The 23,630-nt window shown below is 43.1% G+C and overlaps 2 protein-coding genes across 3 annotated transcripts in view; both read right to left on the bottom strand.

Moving 5' to 3' along the window:
• LOC126187956 (clavesin-1-like) overlaps positions 1 to 16,890 on the bottom strand; it is a 280,773-nt gene extending 263,883 nt beyond the window's left edge. For both annotated transcript variants that reach the window (XM_049929335.1, XM_049929336.1), the window contains exon 1: positions 16,795 to 16,890. The gene's annotated coding sequence lies outside the window, so the exon portion shown is untranslated. The remainder of the gene's footprint in view (positions 1 to 16,794) is intronic.
• A 1,952-nt stretch (positions 16,891 to 18,842) lies between these two features.
• Positions 18,843 to 23,630, bottom strand: part of LOC126188720 (clavesin-1-like) — a 177,915-nt gene continuing 173,127 nt past the window's right edge. Inside the window, exon 9 of the mRNA XM_049930328.1 lies at positions 18,843 to 19,205. Coding sequence (XP_049786285.1) covers positions 19,027 to 19,205 — 179 coding nt within the window. The 3' untranslated portion in view covers positions 18,843 to 19,026. The remainder of the gene's footprint in view (positions 19,206 to 23,630) is intronic.

Genomic DNA, 23,630 nt, shown 5'->3' with positions numbered 1-23,630 from the left:
CACATGTAATACCGAAATAAAAGTCAGTAATGAGCTATACATTGAACTGTTAACATGGAGAGATCTTCATGTCAGTGCTGTAAGTGATATATGCAGTCTACTAATGTGTAAGTTTATATTGCTGTGAAACAACGATTTTTTATGTAACATTTATTATTCTTGCAGGTGGTCTCGTGGAATACCCGCTGATAATAACAAGAATCCCTCAAGTTATACCAATTTCACTGTAAACTGTGACATACAGCTTGGACAGCAATGAAACTAAAACACCGTTTTCATCAACTATGTACGGTTTAAACAGCAACGATGCAAAATATGTGGTTATAGGAGTGCCTTAAAACTATAGTTTCAGTCCGGTGATTGTGTCTGAAAACTCTTCATACATGCGGAAGTATACTTTTCGACATATGAAGTACTGTTCTACTGCATGTGAAAAATCTATGGCGCTTAAAAGAGGTTGGTAACCGTACGTAAATAATGTATGAGGGAAGTTATATCAAATGTAACTTAATGATATTAATTTAGATCAAGTAGTAACACGGGTTCCAGTCAGGTCACGGAAGTTAAGCGCTGTCGGGCTTGACTAGCACTTGGATGGAGCACTGTCTGAATCTGCCACGCGCTGTTGTCAAGCAGGGCGCACTCAGTCATTTTCAGGCCAACTGAGGGGCTACTTGATTTAGAAGTAGAGGCACGAAAACTGACAACGACCGAGAAAGCCGTACGCTGATCATATCCTGCGACTCCTAACGGTTAAGGGTGACACGACGACCGGTCGGAAACGTTACGTGTTCAATGCCTGTCCGGCCGGTGTTCCTTTTGTCTGAATAATCCGTCTCTAAATATTACGACGGTTGCTGTGTGTTTATACGTAACACACCTCACGATTCATACATACAAGTTACAGCGACTAAATCGATATCATACAGGACCGGTCATTAAAATTGCTACACCACGAAGATGGTATGGTACAGTCGCCAAATTTAACCGACAGGAAGAAGATGCTGTGATATGCTAATGATTAGATTTTTAGAGCATTCAGACAAGGTTGGCGCCGTTGGCGACAGCTACAACGTGCTGACATGAGGAAAGTTTCCAACCGATTTCTCATACTCAAACACCAGTTGACCGGCGATGCCTGGTGAAACGTTCTTGTGATGCCTCGTGTAAGGAGGAGAAATGCGTACCATCACGTTTCCGACTTTGATAAAGGTTGGATTGTAACCTATCACGATTGCGGTTTATCGTATCGTGACGTTGCTGCTCGCGCTGCAGGTCCTGGACGGGCCTTTCTGGATGCAGAAAATATTCGACTGCTTCCCTGGCCAGCACATTCTCCAGATCTCTCACCAATTGAAAACGTCTTGTCAATGGTGGCCGAGCAACTGGCTCGTCACAATACGCCAGTCACTACTCTTGATGAACTGTGGTATCGTGTTGAAGCCGCATGGGCAGCTGTATCTGTACACGCCATCCAAGCTCTGTTTGACTCAATGCCCAGGCGTATCAAGGCCGTTATTACGGCCAGAGGTGGTTGTTCTGGGTACTGATTTCTCAGGATCTATGCACCTAAATTGCGTGAAAATGTAATCACATGTCAGTTCTAGTATAATATATTTGTCCAACGATTACCTGTTTATCATCTGCAGTTCCTCTTGTTGTAGCAATTTTAATGGCCAGTAGTGTATTTTAAGAAGTACATGTACCCTATGTTTTTAGAAGACTTCGAAATGTTAAGATCGACGTGTTCAATTCTATCTACAACGAAGTCTTGAATCCAGTCGCCATTCTGCTTCCATATTCGTTATGCTGCTCGTATTTTTTTTCTCTATACGGCAGTGCGGGACAGTGTAATATATCTTCGATTAGTGATGGAACACATAATCACCTTGAGAGCCGTTGTCTACAGTCCTATCGGTCTCAAGAATGAAATGAGACGAGCTGAGTTTCTGAAGCTCTCTGTTTGCTGAATCCATGTTAAGTGCTACAGAGATTTTCGTTCTCCAGGAAGGTCATAATTCTCGAGCATAAGACGTCTTCCATAATTCTTCAAGTGACTGTCAACGATACAGGCCTACATATTTGCGAATCTGTCCCATGGCCCTTACTGAAAACGGGAGTGACTTCTGCTTTTTCTCAGTCGCAAGGTAGCCTCCGTTGTTCCAGCGATCTACGATAAACTGCTGCTAGGAAGGGAACAAGTTCTTTCGCATAATTTTTGCGCATCTTACAGGTATCTCATCTGATACTGACGCTCTTCCGCTGATAAGCGACTGTCGTTGCTTATCTCAATATCTGCCATTTAGACTTTCGTACGATCATTGAAAGGATGGACCGTATTACGAACCTCCGCTCTGAAACAATTTCGGGCAACCGAAATCAGTATTTCAGCCGTCCCTTGTTATCTTCCGTTTCGATCCCAGTATGGTCACTGAGTGACCGAATAGATGATTTCGAATCACTTACTGATTTTACATAAAACCAAAGTGCTTTAGGGTTCGTAATCAGATCGGTTGACATAATTTTTTTTCAGTCACTGAACGCCTGTCTCATTGCCCTCCTCACTCACATTTTCGCTTCGTTCGAAGTTTATGAGTTACGTCCTGACTTCTCTTGAAGCTGTGCTGAAGCTACCTTTGTTTACGTAGCATTTCCTAACACGGCTATTAAGCCACTGGAAAGCTTTTCTGTCCATTAAGATCTTGCTCTGAACGTACTTGGGTAAGGCATATGAAGAAAAAGTACTAGGCAATATGTCCATTTTATCAATGAAAAGAAAAGTTTCAGCTTAAACAGATTTCAACAACATTATTAAGAACGTCAGTAAAATAAAGGCACGAAAACATGAGTTATAAAAATATCAATAACAACTACCCTGTCGTAACTTTAGTTAGGAAACTAACTGATGTTACAATTGTAAAAGCTTTGTTCATAGACATTTAAAATAAAGACAACTGTCTTTATTACAACCTTGCACTATATCTGATGGTTGCTATGCTTAATATTGATTCTTATTCTTATATTCTCACCTCTAACTTTCAATATACACACAGTGAATCACCTAAAACCTGCACCGCTAATATTGTACAAATGGAAACTGCTATTGATGTACACTTTTCACAGATTGGTTTGGCAGTCATGGACTCGTCATACTTAGAAACAGCAATTTTAGTGCAAAATAACTTTTTTATTTGGAACAATGCCTAATAATATTAACAAACTAAAAGTAATACGTTGTTGCTTACCGTCGGGTGTACCTTTTATGCCCTTGTAGACAGCGTGTTTCAGCTTTCCCCACAGAAAGATGTCTACGACGTCAAATCCGGGGAACGGGCTGGCCTAGGTAGAGGTCCTCTGCGGCCAGTACAACGACTTGGAAACAAATCGTGAGGACACGCTGTAGTGCTTCGTGCATTTTTGGGTGGACAGCTACCACATTTATACCAAATATTCAACTTAGTCTGTAGAGCACCTTCTTCTGGCACCCTATGGAAATGGTCTGTTACAAGGATGCAATACGTTTGCTTGTTCAGTTTATTGTTTATGAAAAATGATTCTATCAGCTGATGGTTCACTGTCCCACACAGCATTTTACACTCCTTGGACGCTGACGCTCCGCCTAACGAAGCCAACAGGGTTGTCACAGACCAATAATGCAATATTCTTTGGTTTGCCTGATCATGATTGGTAAGTGTGGCTTCATCATTAAACTAGATACATGACACACGTGGAGTACCCTGTCTTAATGCCCACGTACAGATGTTGGCAATATTCTCATACTCGTTCCCATGCAGCTCGTGATGGAGAGACATGTGATAGGGAGGGAGCCAAAGTCGATAGAGAATGAGTACGACACGTGCCTGCCCCAAGCAATTTCCCCGTGCGATTGCGCAGGAGCTAACGTGCGCATCAGCTCCGATAGCAACAAGAATATTATTTAATTCTTTTGTCGTTACTTGACTTGTTTCCTTCTGTTGTCTAGGTGTTACTGTACCAGTTTCGTGTAACAGGCTGATGAGACTGATAAATAATTGCCAAGGATGTTCACGTCTATTGGGATATCTTGCCGCATACACCGTACAAGGACGAAAACTTCTTTCTTCCTACACACTCCATACACCACGATCGTGTCGGCTTTTTCTGCATTGTTAAATCCCATCGTCCACTCACGACCTACTGCTCGGACAGTCACGCACTAACTAACCAGCAAGTCGCAGTGCACTCAAGGATCACACAAGCACACTGTAAGCAAACATAACAACACCATACCTAGCAACTACGCAGATTGATTGGCACAACGCGTGTCGGTGCGTTAATATTTAAAAATGCGGTATCTCGTAAATGACGACCACTAGAATCCAGCAACAAATACCACTGGCATCCTTACCTACTTTACCCACTTTTAGTTTTGTTGATGTCAATATGCATGGTTCTATATAAAATTACACTTTCTAGTTACTATTACAATGCGTTTATTGGCTAAAAATACGAGCCACTGACTACCAATCCACGCTGTGAAAACCGCACGTCTCTAGCACTTCGTATTTCCGCAATATTTGCGGTGCAAGTTTTAGGTGATTCAATGTATGTCTTACAATTACTAGCGCCTAGAATACATACGTTATAAATAGCTTTTTTCTATTGGCCGTTATACTTATAATACTTTTTTTTACAAAATCTGCACTGCAAGTATATCAGTTTCCAAGCAGATCAGGGGCCTCATTTCGCTTTGCTACCCCGTGCCTCCATTGACCATAATCCCCCACTGATTACAGTGTCTGTCTAATCACTGAGAGAAAGTCAGTGTTCGGGCCGTACTTCAGGATTTATGAGAGTAATCACGTGAGAATTTACGGTTTGACCTCGCTGAAACGACGCCTCATCTGTGAATAGCGCGCTTGCACTGAAAGAAGACTTCCTACATTGTTGAATAAACCAAATGCAACAGTTTTTGTAGCTCCATCACAGAGATGTAGTTGAGGGACTGCTGCTGATCGGTAGCTCGTAGAAAAAGAACACCAACAAACGTAATTCATCAATAAATTATAATTATTTAAGTAAATTGTTGGATGCTTCATGAGCGTCATCTTCAGGCGTCCTCTCTCATACACATAATAGACTTGATAATTGATGTTGTCGTTTTAACATGGTTTTCTTGTTAACAATGCGACAGGGTTGCCCCATAATTTGGGACATATCAAATAACGGGGCAAGATCGTGGATTTCTCAACAACAAAATTAGGTTACTGGCAGCAACAACAGTATACATGAACAGCAAACTCAGTTACTGATACTGTTACATACGCTGCAAATGGTATGAATGCAGTAGGTTATATGTAAGACTCGTCAAACAGTTTGACTTGTTACAGCTACTTCGCTTACACTGACATTGGCTCTTCGTCAAGAGAGTCAGTATCTGCTTCTTCTAGTTGCTGTGTCTTCGTCGAAGTAAACGTATGAGCACAGATTTCCAAGTAACATCAGCTTCTTCAAATATCTTCCCTTTCAGGCCATCTACCTCCTCCCAATCTCTTCAGATAAACGTTGAATGTTACAGCCTTTACCGTAAGCTAATCCACATAGAAAATGGGCGTCTGCCAACTTCACATGTTTGTGTGCTTCAGCTGCACTGTTATGAGAAATATTCTTGCAATGAAACCCAAGGATTACAATCAAAATCTACTTAAACGTGTTAATCTATTGAACACTTCACTTAAAAAAGAATTTAATGTGGTATTCTGGTACTTTCTGTTCTTATTTTTTTCTTATTTTTTCATGATTAAGCACTTAGAAGAATTGTAAGAAACTGAGTTTTACATGGCGATAAATTGTTTATGGACGCATATGCCTTCTCATTTCTTATGAGTGAAGAATGTGTTTTGTTGGTCTAGCCGTCCACAACACACTGCACTTCACACACACAGATCTGCAGCTTCTTCGTCAGAACTACTGCCCAGGAACAGGCTTATTACGACGCAGCACTGATCTTCTGTGTACGACGAATTTAACGAAAAATTACTGATAGTTGTGAAGGATAACAGTTTGGTAACAATTAAGGGCACAAAACCTCACATGCAGTCGACATGAAAGATTAGGAGTAGTCGTGACCTTATGGTCTTCGCCATTGGAATAATCGACGCTGCAGAACGATACCATGAAATATGATAATCTCGCAATTAAAATTAAGTATCAGCCAGTCCAGGAACTGGAGTAGAGATCAATCCGAAGTGGAAAGTAACGTAATCACATCGGAAAGAACGTCAAACGTTCAGTAAGCGTCACTTCGTTTAGTTTAGGAAACACCACTAACAGGACAGGTGACACTATAAACTCATCGAAAACATAAACTGAACTGATGTCAAACACAGCACAGTTAAGAAAATATCGCATAACTCAAGAAAAATCCAACCAATTGGTAAGATACAGACGCTGTTGCGACAAGAAATAGTACCTAAAACACAATTCGAGGCAGCTAAGTCACTTAAGAAATTTTTAAATTACGAGAAGCATTTCATGTTAACCTGTTTACAATTTATCGATTACACGAATAACATTGAATTAAGGTTATCGAGAACTATTGAAATACCAAATTACAATCTGTGAAAACAGGAACACACAGGGATTCTGTTTTAATAGTATCCGAATTGAGAAGACAGCTACCACATTCACAAACACAGCTAATACTGGGGTAATGGAAATTATCTGAACTACTGAAGATTACAAGAAATCGTAATTGGTGAAGGAACGTAGGGATTTAAGAAATTATGTAGAGTTAATGAATGACGAACACGGGCGGCCGGGGACATTAGATGGAGAATCCAGATTACAGTGCGAAGGCGAACATTACCCACTGTAGAGCAGTAAAGCAAAACATTGCGTCGAAATACATGTGACCATTCTTTCGTTGCCATTCGATACAATTAACGTAAGGACTAAAAGTTGCATACCATTCAGTCATGGATGATATTCCAGTCTTCTACAACTAAGACATGTATGAAATAATTCTAACTGTAAACATATGTACCGGCTGATCCAAAAGTTAGTATAAATTTGAAAACTGAATAAATCACGGAATAATGTAGTTAGAGAGGTACGAATTGACACATATGCTTGGAATGACATGGGGTTTTATTAGAACCAAAGATACAAAAGTTCAAAAATGCCCGACAGGTGGCGCTTCATCTGATCAGAATAGCAATAATTAGCTTAACAAAGTAAGACAAAGCAAAGGTGATGTTCTTTACAAGAAATGCTCAATATGTACACCATCATTCCTCAACAATAGCTGCAGTCGAGGAATAATGTTGTGAACAGCTCTGTAAAGCAAGTCCGAAGCTATGGTGAGGCACTGGCGTCGGATGTTGTCTTTCAGCATCCCTAGGGATGTCGGTCGATCATAACACACTTGCGACTTCAGGTAACCCCAAAGCCAATAATCGCACGGACTGAGGTCTGGGGACCTGGGAGGCGAAGCATGACGAAAGTGGTGGCTGAGCACACGATCATCACCAAACGAAGCGCAAGAGATCTTTCACGCGTCTAGCAATATGGGGTGGAGCGCCGTCCTGCATAAACATCGTACGTTCCAGCAGGCTGGGGATGATGCGATTCTGTAGCATATCGGCGTACCTCTCACCCATCACGGTAGCAGTTTTGCTGTCCAGCGCCATCTGTCGGACATTTTGTGAAATTTTTATGTGAATTGGCAGGAGCCAATTCACGGAGTTTGGAGGAAGCCGAAAGGCACGCTTTTAAGCTCACGCAGACTGGCGTGAGGTCTGGAACAATTAAAGGAGTTGAGTCTAATAAATAAAGTACGTAGTTGATGTAATACTTAACTTTATTCCATAATTGGTGAACCTCGCTCTTGACGGTACATTAATAACAATCTCAATATAAACTGGTAATGGCGCCTTGCTAGGTCGTAGCAAATGACGTAGCTGAAGGCTATGCTAACTATCGTCTCGGCAAATGAGAGCGTAATTTGTCAGTTCCATCTCTAGCAAAGTCGGCTGTACAACTGGGGCGAGTCCTAGGAAGTGTCTCTAGACCTGCCGTGTGGCGGCGCTCTGTCTGCAATCACTGACAGTGGCGACACTCGGGTCCGACGTATACTAGCGGACCGCGGCCGATTTAAAGGCTACCACCAAGCAAGTGTGGTGTCTGGCGGTGACACCACAAATTTGATTTATTTTTGTTTGCTCTAATAAAACCCCATGTCATTCCAAGCATGTGTGTCAATTTTTACCTCTCTATCTACATTATTCCGTTGTTTATTAAGTTTTCAAATTTATACTGACTTTTTGATCACCCGGTATGTTATCCAAAAGTGATTTTCAACAGTTGATGAGATAAAAACAACAGTACTTCAGTGACACCACTAAAGTTATCAAACAAACACCACTTCGTACTGCAGCACTCTACGAAACCTCCTCTACACTGAGAGATTCAGAGTTGTCGGCAGTATGGGTTCTGTACGACCACTCTGGTTTGTGATTCACACTGCCGAGCTTCCTCATACCGCCACCCTCGTCACCGAACAGAATTAATTATCATTAGTGTGCCTCTGTATGTATTCGTTTAGTCTATATCCTTTAAAAGATACAGCAGTGACGCCCAATATGTATGACGTCACAGTAATGCCGTCTGTGGAGAGTAGGTGGCAGCCAAAGACGGTGTAATGCTTCATCTCGTGGTCCAGTGACTGATATTGTAACGGTACGTGTGTGTAGGGGAGCCAGTCGGCCGCCCAGTACTCCGGGGAAGATGAGACTATTGTGTGGCTGAACGCTAGCGCGTCCAGGGCTCAGGGCGCGCTGGGGCAGGTTCGGCTACGTGACCGGTACGCGCGAGTCCAGGCAGAAAGGCAGGCAGCGTCGTTGTATTGTGTGTGTTAATTTGTAAATCATCACGTTGAACTCTGACCTGTTTTGAGCTGGTGAATATTTCATGTTCTGTGATCACGAAATGGACTTAGTTTTCACATAGTTTGGGGATTTCGCTACCATTCTCATAATGCTCTCAACATAGCTTTATTGCATTTGTGAAGGATATTTTGTGTTTTTGCGTGATCTGAATACCGTAGCACCACTTCCAGTTCAGCTGAGATTCCTTTCTTGATTAAACATTATTCGACATAATTCTATGTAGTCTGCATCAGTCACAGAATTTAGAATAGATCCCTAGTTATTACATTATTCATTTAAGTTTTACGTTGTGTGTGTTGTATTAATTCGCTATTCTATACAATTCATGGTCTATTTAGCTGGAGCTATTGTATGCAGAGGATTATTTACGGGCCATGAAAGCAGACGTACACAGAGATACTGTGAATACATTTAGCAATTCTCTTGAAACAGGGGCAGGTATAGCCCAAGTACTTGAGTACGAGTAACTCCAGGTAAAGAGGAAACTAGTTTCCTCCTATGGGATGTTGTCTGGAAGAGCAACTACATTAACAGTAACCGTTAGGCATCGTCTCAGAATGTACCGGGAAATGATGTCTATTAATACGGATCCACAAGTCCTCCCAAGAATCGACGATTGCTCCTTACCGTCTGCTTACAATGTTAAAAGTGGACTACATGACCTAGGCTATACTTCAGACAGTGCATATACAGACCATGCTGCCACAGATCTTTTCCTATGAGCAGACAAGGCGAACTCAATCTACAAATGGCCACTGGCGAATATTGGAACTTGATAGCGCTGTCCGCGTCTTGTCACCTTCGTGCTGCTCTCGTTTCCATCGACCCTGACAGTGCCTTCGACAGAGCCCAACAAAAGTTCTCCGCCCCCGGCAGCTGAATGGTCAATGTGACGGATTGTCAAACCTCTGGGGCCGGGTTCGATTCCCGGCTCGGTTGGGAAATTTTCTCCGCCCAGGGACTGGATGTTGTGCTGTCCTCATCATCATCCTATCATCCTCATCGATTGCAGGTCACCGAAGTGGCGTCAAATTGAAAGACCGGCACCCGGCGAACGGTCTGCCCGACGGGGGCGCTAGCCATACGATGAAATAAAAAATAAATAAGTTTCTCCTGTCAGCAGTGGCCTGTCTGGGTTTCCCGCTGCCTTTCATCCACGTTCTACGACGAGTATTAACTGATGCGGTCTCCCAAGTGCAGGTTAACATTAAGGTGGCGGTACCGGTGCCTATCCGGTGCTCCGTACGGCAACGATGCCCCCTCTCTACGGTTTTTTGCTCAGTTGCTTTGGAACTGCTCGTAGGATGTCTGATAGCACATTTTTAACATCTGACACTACTTGCTCATACCTTTCGCTGTGTAGCATACGCCGACGACCTGTTACTACTTGTCCAGTTATGAGACATGCGTAGCGCTGGAGTGGATCTGCTACATTGGAGTGTCGCAGGTAGTCTTCGGAACGTTGCCGTCAGTAATGAACATCGGGCATGGTCTTCAGGATGGGCCCCTGCTTCAAGTCGATGAACTTTGATACTTGGGCATCACCTTTACAAATAACGGTGTCGTACGGTGTGGATGAACAACCACAGATTACTACAATCAGTTCAGCGCCTCCTGCGCAGCCTGGTCTTCCTCCAACGTGAGAACCCTCAATGTTCATGTGGAGTCAAACTTGGTTCACTTAGCACAATTCCACCCGATCTCGGCGGTTCTGGGGCACCTATTACAGGCAGACTTAGGATATTATATCTCTGCGGGGTCTATATTCAAGGTCCGCTACGACACCTGCTATTTCCCTCCACGTGGGGTTGGTCTCGGCCTCCTCAAAGCACAGGCGAAAGCGATGACCTTATACATGAGCACAATGGTGAAACTAGGGACGATACCACACGTCCTTCTCACACTGTCCCCTGACGATCCTCATGCCAACTTCTACTTCACCACCACTAACATTTGCACACGTTGCTGCCTCGTACTCCTACTTCAGAATAGAATACAGCTGTGTATGTGCTGCACTCCCAACCACACTCTCACCGAGGGCGTAAGGTTCTTCCCATCTGTTACTGTGACGTGTTCCCAAAATGTCATAGAAGCTAAGCGTACGGAAGTTCGATGGACAAGAGCATGACGGTTGATCGACATGCCCTTTCATCCCACCGCATCAGGTGTCAATCTCAAATTTGCAACGAAGATCCACCTCCTCGATATTGCAGTAACCAATTCCGGTTTGTGCCCGGGATGTCTTAGTCCGGACACTGACGAACACCGATTTACATGCGCAACGTACAGCGAGCTATGGGAATTGTTGACACACATTCTTGCGTCTTACTTCCTCGCCCCGCCAGTCGTTTTTGAACCATGGATGCTTCTTTATCCAGCAGACTCACTTTCCACTTGGCAAACAGATTGCACTGTCGTGGTTTAAGGGCTTATGAATATGTTCCAGGATGAGGAGAAAACGAAACTTCGTTACTGGCAATACGTTCAGTGCATCCAAGACATCCTCGAACGCACACGTGGATACCGAGGATACTTCGTCAGCTACCTGCGAGAGGTGCTTTCCAAATCCCACTCCCCATAGTTGTGGGCGCGGGGCTCGCAGCGGATCTTTGCACCATGGACCGATGCTCGGGGTGGAAGATCCCTAATTTGTGAAATAGAACATCTTCCACGAATGGGAGGCACGCTAGAAGAATGGCGCCTCAATTTTTTCCGTAATGCAACTGTCTTTCTTTTCTGGTTCAGTCAGTGTAATACGCCCGCCAGTGGCATGCACACAGAGTTCAGAACAGTTCTATAGTTCCTCAGCGCTTTCTGAAAAATAAAATAAGACCATATCGGCGTACCTTACTGTTTTTCGGCGTATCCGGCTACACCATATCGGCATAGCTTACCGTTTTTTGGTGTATTCTACTATTTCATTTCCTAGTTTCTTTTTTAAATTGGCTTTCCGGGCCATGCCCATTCAGCCATCTCAACAGTCGATTATGACGATACGAATGTAAGGACAACATAACACCCAGACCATGAGTGGATAAAATCTCCGATCCGGCCGGAAATCGAACGTGGGACCCTTCGCTTAGCAAATCTTCACTCCGACCACGTATCTGCTGAGGCACACTTATTTCAAACTTCATCAACGCGGCTCGTTGGTGGTGATGGGGACACGGTGGCCAAGCCTCGCGTTTTCCACCTCTGCCCACCTAGTAACCAAACTCCTGGACGACTGGTTTTCTCCATTTCGTGAAAAAAACGTGGTTACCATCACCACTTCTAGATCATGCCGGCCAGGGTGGCCGAGCGATTCTAGGCGCTACAGTCTGGAACCGCGCGACCGCTATGGTCGCAGGTTCGAATCCTGCCTCGGGCATGGATGTGTGTGATGTCCTTAGGTTAGTTAGGTTTAAGTAGTTCTAAGTTCTAGGGGACTGATGACCTTAGAAGTTAAGTCCCATAGTGCTCAGAGCCATTTGAGCCAGATCGTCGGATTACGTGTTCGATTCTCGGCTGAGTCGCAGATTTTCTTTCCTCGTGTAGTGGTTGCTTGTGTTGTGCTCATCGAAGTGCAAGCTACCAAAATGGCTTCACATTGAAAGACTTGCACCAAGCAGTGGAACTACACCAGAGGGGGTCTTCCAGCCAATAACGCCATAGGGTGTTTCATTTTTCTACAGGGCAGTTTCATGAACGCGTCACATTCATATCTGCATATTGGTTCTTCGATACACGTTCTTTCTGCCTTGGATTTATTGTAAGAGGGCTATGTTTGGAAAAAGTGGTATCCTATTGTTAAATAAGGATTTGAAGGTCTTCTGGTGCTGGTATGAATCTGTCATTTTCGCAACCTCTGTGAGAGGCATCTGTCAGATTAATTCTTTCCGCCCAGGATGCACAACAGAAAAAAAAGATCACTGTAGATATATTGACGACATTATCGTGGTTGTAGAGTCGTTCGAATTCGTTCGAGACTCACGTGAGAGCTGCTAAAAAAGCCAGATTGCCGGATAAAGAACACATCGACAGAATAAAAACAAAATTGTTGATTGTAAGTAAGAACGGTGGTATTCAGGAAGACTGCCTCCAAACGGCACCTTCAATACAATTCCACGCTGTCACTTAGTCCACAAAAAACGTTCTGTTGTAATGTCGCAACAAGTGCGCTATAGAATTTAAGAGTACTTACTATACAGCATTCATTATGTCATTGGTGATGGAGAGATATCACCACAAGCTAAGGTAAACGCCACAAACAAACATCACGCACATCCACTCCCGAGGCAGGATTCGAACCTGCGACCGTAGCAGTCGCGCGGTTCCGGACTGAAGCGCCTACAACCGGCGATGAATGGCGATGGACCAGGGTAAAATGCGATTTTCTACCCCAACATGCATTAACGGGTTTCCAATTGAAGAAGGAGAAACTTTGAGGACGAATTACAATTTTGGACAATCTTCAGGATCTACAGTCGTACTTGGTGATCTATCTTCACGGTGACTATACATGACCTGTATACTTATCACACGCTCATTCTCAGAATTGTACGTCTAGCAGTCTGGACAATCTGGCGAAATTGTAAGATATGGCGGTTAGTAAAACAATGGGCTATTCCGCTGAAGCTGAAACTGTTCTTGGACCTAAACAAAAGAAAAAAACGGTATATACGACAGACTTCTTGGTTTTTAATCCGTCTTGTAATGTAAAAGTAAGAGGAAACTTGCAAGTTGTAGGTATGAGGAATGAATGCATCTCCCGAGGCAGTGCGACATACGCTTCCATATTTTTTTTTATGCGACTTAACTTCTGAGGTCATCAGTCACCTAGAACTTAGAACTAATTAAACCTAACTAACCTAAGGACATCACGCACATCCACTCCCGAGGCAGGATTCGAACCTGCGACCGTAGCAGTCGCGCGGTTCCGGACTGAAGCGCCTACAACCGCTCGGCCACCGCTAGCGGCATACAGCAGCACATGAATGCTTTGTTGTCGAGAGTCAGTCAACGGAGCGTTAGGGTTTCCCTTTCAGGGAACGTGTATCCAGCGTCAGTCATTTTTCTCGCTTTCATATAAATAATTTATTGTTGCTTTGCGAGTTCCCATGAAAAATCTGTACTTTAAAGAGAATGAATAATATCAGTGTACTTCCGTTGGAAACGTGTGTACAGCAAACAGAGATAATAAATTGCAATGGAAGCCAACGACCTTGCAGCTGTGGTAACACCGTTTCCCGTGCGATCCCAAAAGTTAAACACTGTAGGGCTTGGCTAAAACTTGGTTGGGTGACCGCCCGGTCTGTCGAGCGCTTTTGGCAGGCGGGGTGAAGTTAACCCTTGTGAGGCAAATTGAGGAGCTACTTGACTCAGAAGTAGCGGCTCCAGTGACGAAACTTACTACAGCCGGGAGAGCGGAATTGTGACCTCCCCCCCCCCCCCCCCGTATGCGCATCCAGTGTTGTTCATCTTGAGGCAAGGCGGTCGGTCAGTCCCGTTGGGTCTTCCGAGACGTGTTCGGGCAGACTCTGGTTTTAGCTTGCTTTACTAAGATAGGTCCTCTAATTTTGGATTCAATTAATAGAGCCTTGTGTCATACAAGCTGAATGAAAGCGAGCTGATGCGTACTTACACTGTGTGATCAAAAGTATCCGGACACCGCAAAAAAACATACGTTTTTCAAGCTAGGTGCATTGTACTGCCATCTACTGCCAGGTACTCCATATCAGTGACATCACTAGTCATTAGCCCGCATCTCGTGGTCGTGCGGTAGCGTTCTCGCTTCCCACGCCCTGGTTCCCGGGTTCGATTCCCGGCGGGGTCAGGGATTTTCTCTGCCTCGTGATGGCTGGGTGTTGTGTGATGTCCTTAGGTTAGTTAGGTTTAAGTAGTTCTAAGTTCTAGGGGACTGATGACCATAGATGTTAAGTCCCATAGTGCTCAGAGCCATTTGAACCATTTGAACTAGTCATTAGAAAGAGCAGAATGGGGCGCTCCGCGGAGCTCACGGACTTCGAACGTGGTCAGGTGACTGGGTGTCACTTGTGTCATACGTCTGTACGCGACATTTCCACACTCCTAAACATCCCTAGGTCCACTGTTTCCGATGTGATAGTGAAGTGGAAACGTGAAGGGACACGTACAGCACAAAAGCGTACAGGCCGACTTCGTCTGTTGACCGACAGAGACCGCCGACAGTTGAAGAGAGTCGTAATGTGTAATAGGCAGACTTCTATCCAGACCATCTCACAGGAATTCTAAACTGGAGCAGGTTCCGCACCAAGTACTATGAAAGTTAGGCGGGAGGTGAGAAAACTTGGATTTCATGGTTGAGAGGCTTGCTCACAAGCCACACATCACGCCGGTTAATGCCAAACGACGCCTCGCTTGGTGTAAGGAGCGTAAACATTGGACGACTGAACAGTGGAAAAATGTTGTGTTGAGTGACAAATCACGGCACACAACGTGGCGATCCGATGGCAGGGTGTAGGTATGGCGAATGCCCGGTGAACGTCATCTGCCAGTGTGTGTAGTGCCAACAGTAAAATTGGGAGGCGGTGGTGTTATAGTGTGGTCTTGTTTCTCATGGATGGACTTGCATTCCCTGTTGTTATGCGTATCACTATCACAGCACAGGCCTACACTGATGTTTTAAGAACCTTCTTGCATCCCACTGCTGAAGAGCAATTCGGGAATGGCGATTGCATCTTTCAACACCATCGATCACCTGTTCATAGGTCTAGTGGTTCTGGCGCTGCAGTCCGGAACCGCGGGACTGCTACGGTCGCAGGTTCGAATCCTGCCTCGGGCATGGGTGTGTGTGATGTCCTTAGGTTAGTTAGGTTTAAGTAGTTCTAAGTTCTAGGGGACTTATGACCTAAGATGTTGAGTCCCATAGTGCTCAGAGACTTTTGAACCATTTGAACCTGTTCATAATGCACGATCTGTGGCGGAGTGGTTACACGACAATTAAATCCCTGTAATCGACTGGCCTGCGTAGAGTCCTGACCTGAATCCTGTAGAACACGTTTGGGATGTTTTGTAACGCCGAATTCGTGCCAGACCACACTGACCGATATCGGTACCTCTCCTCAGTGCAGCGCTCCGTGATGAATGGGCTGCCACTCCCTAAGAAATCTTCCAGCACCTGATTGAACGTATGCCTGCGAGAGTGGAAGCTGTCATCAAGGCTAACGGTGGGCCAACACCACATTGAGTTCCAGCATTAACGATGGAGGGTGCCACGAACTTGTAAGTCTTTTCAGCCAGGTGTCCGGATACTTTTGATCATATAGTGTAGCTATGTTTTATTAATAACTACCAAATTTTAAATACCTACAGCAAAAGGGTTCGAATGAAGAGCAAATTAATGAGAGATTATCTATCTGCAAAGCGCATTGATTCGTAACATCAGGAGGCAGTAATTTTAGAAATTGTAACTAACTACATATTCGTGTATTTCAGTTATGATGGCGTTATCTCTTGTGGTCCTTTACACGTCGCAACATTTTTTTACAAGTATTTCCTCTAACACCACGACATCCGTAACAGGAGTGCCTATTACTACTGAAATTTATTTTTGCCGTTAAATAACTTTCACACTACTGAACGTCTAATAACAGAGTGATTTTGTATCTAGGCGATCCTTATGACATCACAGGATTCGCTCTCGCGTGGAGAACTTCATATATAGTTAGTGACTACGTTGAATACTGACTCATAGCTAATCAGTTAACTCTAACTGTGCGATTCAGTCGCTTTCAATCTAAAGAGCACCTAATCGCAACTTGTACGAACTTGTTATCACTGCATTTATAACTGCTGTCGTAGCACGTCGAGTTTGAATACAAAACACTGCTCACGGCGTTACACTCACCGTACAAAGCGTATTCAGCAGCAAACCCAGAGCTTCTCTCTCCAAAACCGACGCGAGCAGACTGGCGGCTCTGTCCAGTGAACTACCAGACGCCGGAGGTCTCAAGTAACAGCACCGGTCGCACAGGTTTTACACGAAACTGGCGGCTGTACCCGTTACCGTGTGAGTGGCCTTCACGGTAGACCCAAATTGGCATCACACGAATTTTCCGGTTTTCCTGCTGTAAAATATGCGGTGGGTGAAGCAAAGCTCTATCAACTCGTGTGTTTAGTTATTCGGTAGAAGTTCTATTGTTCCTTAACAAAACTGGAAAAAAAGCTACTTTCCGATCCGTGGGTTTCTGCTCCGTGTAATACTTTTCATTCGATTTTTAAGACACTAAATGGCACATCAAATGATTTTTTTCGTGCCTTGCAGTTTCATATCACACTTTATGTGGAAGTTTTTTCGCAAGTGCACGAGTTAAGAGGAAATGTGAAGTTATTTCAGCCATTACGATACCGAATCAAATTTACAATGACGTTGGCAAAATGACAAGACACCGACTTTGGTATGGATACATGTACTTGTTGGGTTAGGGTGCCACAAAGTGCTTGTATCCACTCCTGCGTCACACAACTCTTGTGACTGATGCTTGTATCCTGGATAATGGCAGAGTTGACGTCCGAGTGGGTTGCACACACATTCTGTCAAATGGCTCTGAGCACTATGCGACTTAACTTCTGAGGTCATCAGTCGTCTAGAACTTAGAACTAATTAAACCTAACTAACCTAAGGACATCACATACATCCATGCGCGAGGCAGGATTCGAATCTGCGACCGTAGCGGTCGCTCGGCTCCAGACTGTAGCGCCTAGAACTGCACGGCCACTCCGGCCGCCACACATTTTGTCGCTGACAGACAGGACATCTTGCTGATCATGGAAGTACCTCATCATCAGTAAATCGTTTCGACAGACGCATGCCGCGTGTGGATGAGCGTTGTCCAACTGAAAAATGGCTCCAAACTACTACCGCTTGAGAGGTAACACAGGCGCGCGTAGGTCAGTTGCTCCCAACGAGGGCGTTGTTAACCCCTGAGGTTAAAATGAAATTTTCTGAGGGGTAAAAGCTAGGCGATTCTGCTTCAGTCACAAAACTAAATTATTTTCAAAAGATCATTATTATTTTTACAATTTTGTAAGGGTAATACTGATTATGTAAGTTAACAGTAATTACTACCTCCCAATTAGTAACATTAATGCGGTTGAGATTAAGGGATCCTCATATAGTCTGTCAATTGCATACATATGTTGTGCTTAGTCCTGTACATCGGTGATGATAAAACTGAGACAAATTCGTACGACATGTTATATATCTTGAGATAATGTCTTCTCCAAGTTGTAGATAGTAATTGCAGTAGTCCAGAAATTGCTTCATTACTTGCTTAGAGACGGATAAGTGAATGAACTGACAGTACGAGAGAACAGTAACTGCAGCCGCACGGGATTAGCCGATCGGTCTCGGGCGCTGCAGTCATGGACTGTGCGGCTGGCTGGTCCCTACCTCTGGCATGGGTGTGTGTCTTTGTCTTTAGGATAATTTAGGTTAAGTAGTGTGTAAGATTATGGACTGATGACCTTAGGTTTTAAGTCCCATAGCATTTCACCCACATTTGAACACTTTTAGCAGTAACTGCATAAGGGCTGCCACGGTTTATGGGCAGTATTAATATTATTAGTATTATTGTTAATGTTATTAATAGCGGCTGTGGTCAGACACAAAGTGTTGACAGCCTGAAAACTTACAACTTTTGGCAGTTCAGGAGTATGGCATGTAGCAATCAAGTGAGTTATGCACAGGGCAAGCAAGTGCAGAATGGAGAGGAGTAACACAGGGGAAGCGTGTTTTGTAACAAGTGTCTGCCCTCGCTGTGGATAGTTGTGTTTCTTATCTGATGGGGTGAAACGTCCCCTTTAGAAAATTATGTAATGAGTGTACTGGTAAATTTCTACGTTATTTTATTTTCAAACAGCTGAGCCAAACTGAAGGTACTCATACATTTCTCTCTTTACTTATTCTGATCAAAACATTCATGGAAAATGCAATTAAAATATTCACTGTACTAATGCAAATTAAATTCAGCTTACAACAGAACCATCGCGACGGCAGTCTATCTTAATAAAGCATTAAATGTCTGTAAGACATAGGGCGATTTATATATCTATGGTGCTGGTGTGAACTTGTTTTCCTCTACGGTCTACTTCCGTGGTTCCCGCCATTTCGGTGTTGTGCCGCGGTCCGCTCAGTCGTCTGATGTCCATCGCCGCTGGCAAGAGGGCCGCACAGGAGGGCCCCGTCAACGACGCCAGGCGCTGCACGCGTCTTCCGGCTTCTCCACTGCGCACCATCTCTCATCCCTCGGCCTGGATCTCCACACGCAACAGTTGTCATCTTAGTAGGTCGTCATAAATGCTAAAATAGGCGTTATGATTGAATTCGCTTTGCTCGTTGAGGATTAAATCCGGATCTTTATTTTTGTGGGTGTATATTTCAATTTCTTCCAAAATGTTAAGAAACCGTCCCTTATGAGCTCTATGCAGGATGTCTAAATTGTGTTCAATGTTCGTGACTGAGTGCTTTGTCGCAGCCATAAGCGCCCCAAAAGCTGTTTTGTTTTGAAAGTAGGTGTGCTCCCTGAATCTGGTTTCAAAGTTCTTACCAGTCTGCCCTATATATTATTTACAGCAGTCATTACATTTGATCTTATTGTAAGTAGGCTATTTAGGTTCTTATATTGGTAACGCCGCCGCCACGTAGCGCTCTCTGTATGAAAATCACTGGCTGTGCTGTGTGCAGTCTGTGGCTAGTTTGCATTGTTGTCTGCCATTGTAGTGTTGGGCAGCGGCAGCTGGACATGAACATCGCGTAGCGTTGCGCAGTTGGAGGTGAGCCGCCAGCAGTGGTGGATGTGGGGAGAGAGATGGCGGAGTTTGGAAATTTGTAAAAATGGATGTCATGAACATGTATATTATGGTTTTTCAACACTATTAAGGTAAATACATTGTTTGTTCTCTATTAAAATCTTTCATTTGCTAACTATGTCTATCAGTAGTTAGTGCCTTCCGTAGTTTGAATCTTTTATTTAGCTGGCAGTAGTGGCACTCGCTGTATTGCAGTAGCTTGAGTAACGAAGATTTTTGTGAGGTAAGTGATTTGTGAAAGGTACAGGTTAATGTTAGTCAGGGCCATTCCTTTGTAGGGATATCTGAAAGTCAGATTGCGTTGCGCTCAAAAAAATATTGTGTGTCAGTTTAAGCACAGTCTTGAATAATTGTTGAAAGGGGAAGTTTCATGTGTCGACCCTTAGCCGTGGATACCTCACTGAAATCTTCTGATTTTTTCTTGTAGTTTGTGTAAATAGTGTAGCCTTTGTTTATTGCTAGCGCGTAATTGTAGAGAGAATCTCCTTTGTAGTAGTAGTTTTTCATTCTTGTACAGTAAAAGAGTTGTGGCATGCATGTAGATTTGCACCAAGTATTTCGTAGCTGCGCTTGTAATTAACTAGATATTATTTTCAGTGCTATGTTAATGTGTTCCCCTATTTTTGCTCTTCAAATTGTGTTTTCCTGTGTTGTCGTGTGAAATATTGTGACAATAATGGCGTGTGAAAAACGTAACACTAGGCTCCAAAGTAAACTGAGAAATAATAGTGACGACGAGCGTAGCTTATCAACACCACTGTGTAGTGATTTAACAGACATTTGAAGTAGTAATTTGGTAATTGTACATAGGGAAATGGAGCGGGCGGCAAACAATGGCGTCGGCAGTGAAACAATTAGTGAACAGGGAAGCATTATCGATCGATCGATCGGCAACAGCTCGCCTCAGGAATCGGGAATGGCAGAACACAATATTGCAAATACTGTAGACTCAGGTTTTGGGTTCTCACCGTTTTCTCAAATGAGTCAAGACACATTTTCTGCTTGTCAAAATGTGAATGTTGCCGGTGCAAATTCACTGCCGAAAAGCACTGAGGAACATGTTTCAGACACCAGTGCATTGTTATTACAATTAATGCAACAAATGGGACAAAAGCTTCAAAGGTTAGACACAATGGAACAAAATCAGAAACAAACACAGCAACAGTTAGACACAATGGAACAAAATCTTCAAAAGTTAGACACAATGGAACAACACCAGAGACAAACACAGCAACAGTTACACACAATGGAATAAAATCAGAGACAAACACAGCAAAAGCTTTAAAAGTTAGACTCATTGGAACAAACTCTCGAACAAACACGTGAAGATTTAACTGCTGAGTTACATAACATTGAATCGAAATGTCAAAAAGTCTGTACTGACGTAAAAACACAAATTTGTGAGCATTTCCAACCTATTTTTTCGCATCATGAAAATGCATTACAGAATCACGAAGCAGCCATAAAAGAACTGCAAACTATTGTTCATGAAAATCATGAGACCTTGCAAGCTAAAATGGACTCAGTTGCATCTACCAATTCGGTTACGCAACTTGCAAAAACTCAGGAAAACTTAAAGGACACAGTAGAAAGACACATGGAGGAAATTAGTTCATTATCAGAGAAAGTAGTTGAACTTTCGGATCAGCTAAATAATTTATCTATGAAGGTAGATGATAATCTGAATGACACAAAACCGGTAGTCTTTAATGACACAGATAAGTGCGAACAAATTAGGAAACTGAAACAAAATCTGAATCAAATTAATACGCAACACCAAAGAGAAATCCGGGAAGTACAAGATCAGCTGACACAGGTAATACATGAATTACGTATTTCAGAGGACACTCGCGCTCCAATACGGGAAGAGGGACATAGAAATACGGAACAGCCACAAAATAATAACTCAGGGCACTTCGGAAATTATGAAAGATATTGGCAAGGTACACCGAATTTTGAGATGGAACCGCCGACACGACGTAACAATGACTGATATGCTACTCGCCGACACGATGATTTTGACTATAAGCTGTTCATTACTACACGTAAATTTAAACCATTTAAGAATTCTGGCAACGACATTCATCCACAAGTATGGCTCCATCAATTCTCTCATTGTTTTCCTCCCAACTGGTCGTTAGAGCACAGATTAGAATTTATGTGTGGCTACTTGGAGAATGAACCAGCTGTAAGAATGCGATCGGACATTCACGATAGTCACAGTGAAGGGGATTTTTATCATGCCTTCCTCTCAGCATATTGGTCTCAAGCTACACAAGACCGAGTAAAACATAGCATCATAATGATGAAACATTTCGAACAATCTGAATTTTCCAGTCTTGTCAAATATTTTGAAGACATGTTGCATAAGAATCAATATCTTTCAAACCCATACAGCATTTGCTTACTGAAATTGCCTGAACATTTAAGAAATATTATTTTGGCAGGACGTTGCAAAGACGACATTGAAGCTTTTCAGGGACTCTTACAAGAATTAGAAATTGACACAGACAGTCGCGGGATGCGAAAACAGGAAAACAATCACTACAGATCACATCCGTCACAATTCCGTGACGACAGAAACAATAACTGGACACGACAAGTCTATTCTTACAACGCAAATCGTGACCAAAACAGACACCACACATATGACAACCACTGGCAGAGTAATAATAGTTACAGAGAAAGATCGCATTTCTGTAGTAATGAATATGACAGAGATTACCTTAGAAACAGACAATATGGGAACCAAAACAATTATTATCAAGGGAGACAGAATAACTTTAGACGCAATGGTCCAGCGTGCAGTTACGACTCAGGAAGAAATTTTCCACCACATGACCGACAAGAAAGAAACTATGAAATCTACCGACATGACGACAGACGAGGTAATCATAACGACAGACCTGAATTTCATCAGAACTGGCGGGATTCAAACAGAGCAGGGCACTTTCGACAACGTGAATTTGTGGAAGTTAGGTCTCCTAATCCCAATAACGACGCGCGCCAACAAAGAGATAGCAGACAATGACTCGCACCGCAGGCAGCCACCTGCGCCGGCTGGCTCAGGGAAAAATAGTATACACGCTAAACTTGAAAAAAATTTTAGCATTCCTTACCAACGTATACAACATGATAATTGCTTTGAAGTCGAAACTCTGTGCGCTATAAAGGGTAAAAGATTACACCACATTTCACGTGTAAAACCGTTTATTGAAAGATAATCTGCTTTTTAGCTTTGTCTTTGCCATAAAACGTTTCACTTCACATTACTAGTATGCTTTAGAAACTGTTACAATGCAACAATGTTTGAAGTTAAATACCCAGTCAAGAGACAAGAGAACATATTTAAACAGAAATTACGAATGCATTGTTATTGCGAACAGATGACACAGTGTTATTGTGTGTGTACATTCTTGCTTGTTAGTTGCACGATTACGTAACGACTATAAGGCTCACATACTTAGAACATTTACCAGTACTGCTAATGAGTTTTAATGCAACATTTTGGTTTACTTGAAAATACATTCTGGATTTAAAGTACTTTCTGTGAGATACCAGATGACACAGTGGTTAGTCTATGTGACAGCTACACGATTTTATCATGACGCTACTAATGAGTGACAATTTACAATGTTGCTTTTGCGGTGTTTCTGTTTTATATCTGCACAGTTTTTCTGTATTATTCTGGAAAGTAAAGCATGTTTCAGTAGTAACTTTTGTGGTATAGCTACAGTGAGACAGCCTTTTCAGTAGCACAACAATACGTTACAGCACAGTACTTTCTTCATCACAGCAATAAGTGTAATAATTAAGATATCTATACGCAAAGCATTTCACTTTGGTTTATCATGAGGTAAGTACATTGGCTTC

The sequence above is a fragment of the Schistocerca cancellata genome, chromosome 5 (assembly GCF_023864275.1).
Source record: "Schistocerca cancellata isolate TAMUIC-IGC-003103 chromosome 5, iqSchCanc2.1, whole genome shotgun sequence".
Lineage (NCBI taxonomy): Eukaryota > Metazoa > Arthropoda > Insecta > Orthoptera > Acrididae > Schistocerca > Schistocerca cancellata.
The sequence above is the reverse complement of the archived record's forward strand: the minus strand, read 5'-3'. Positions and strand labels throughout refer to the sequence as shown.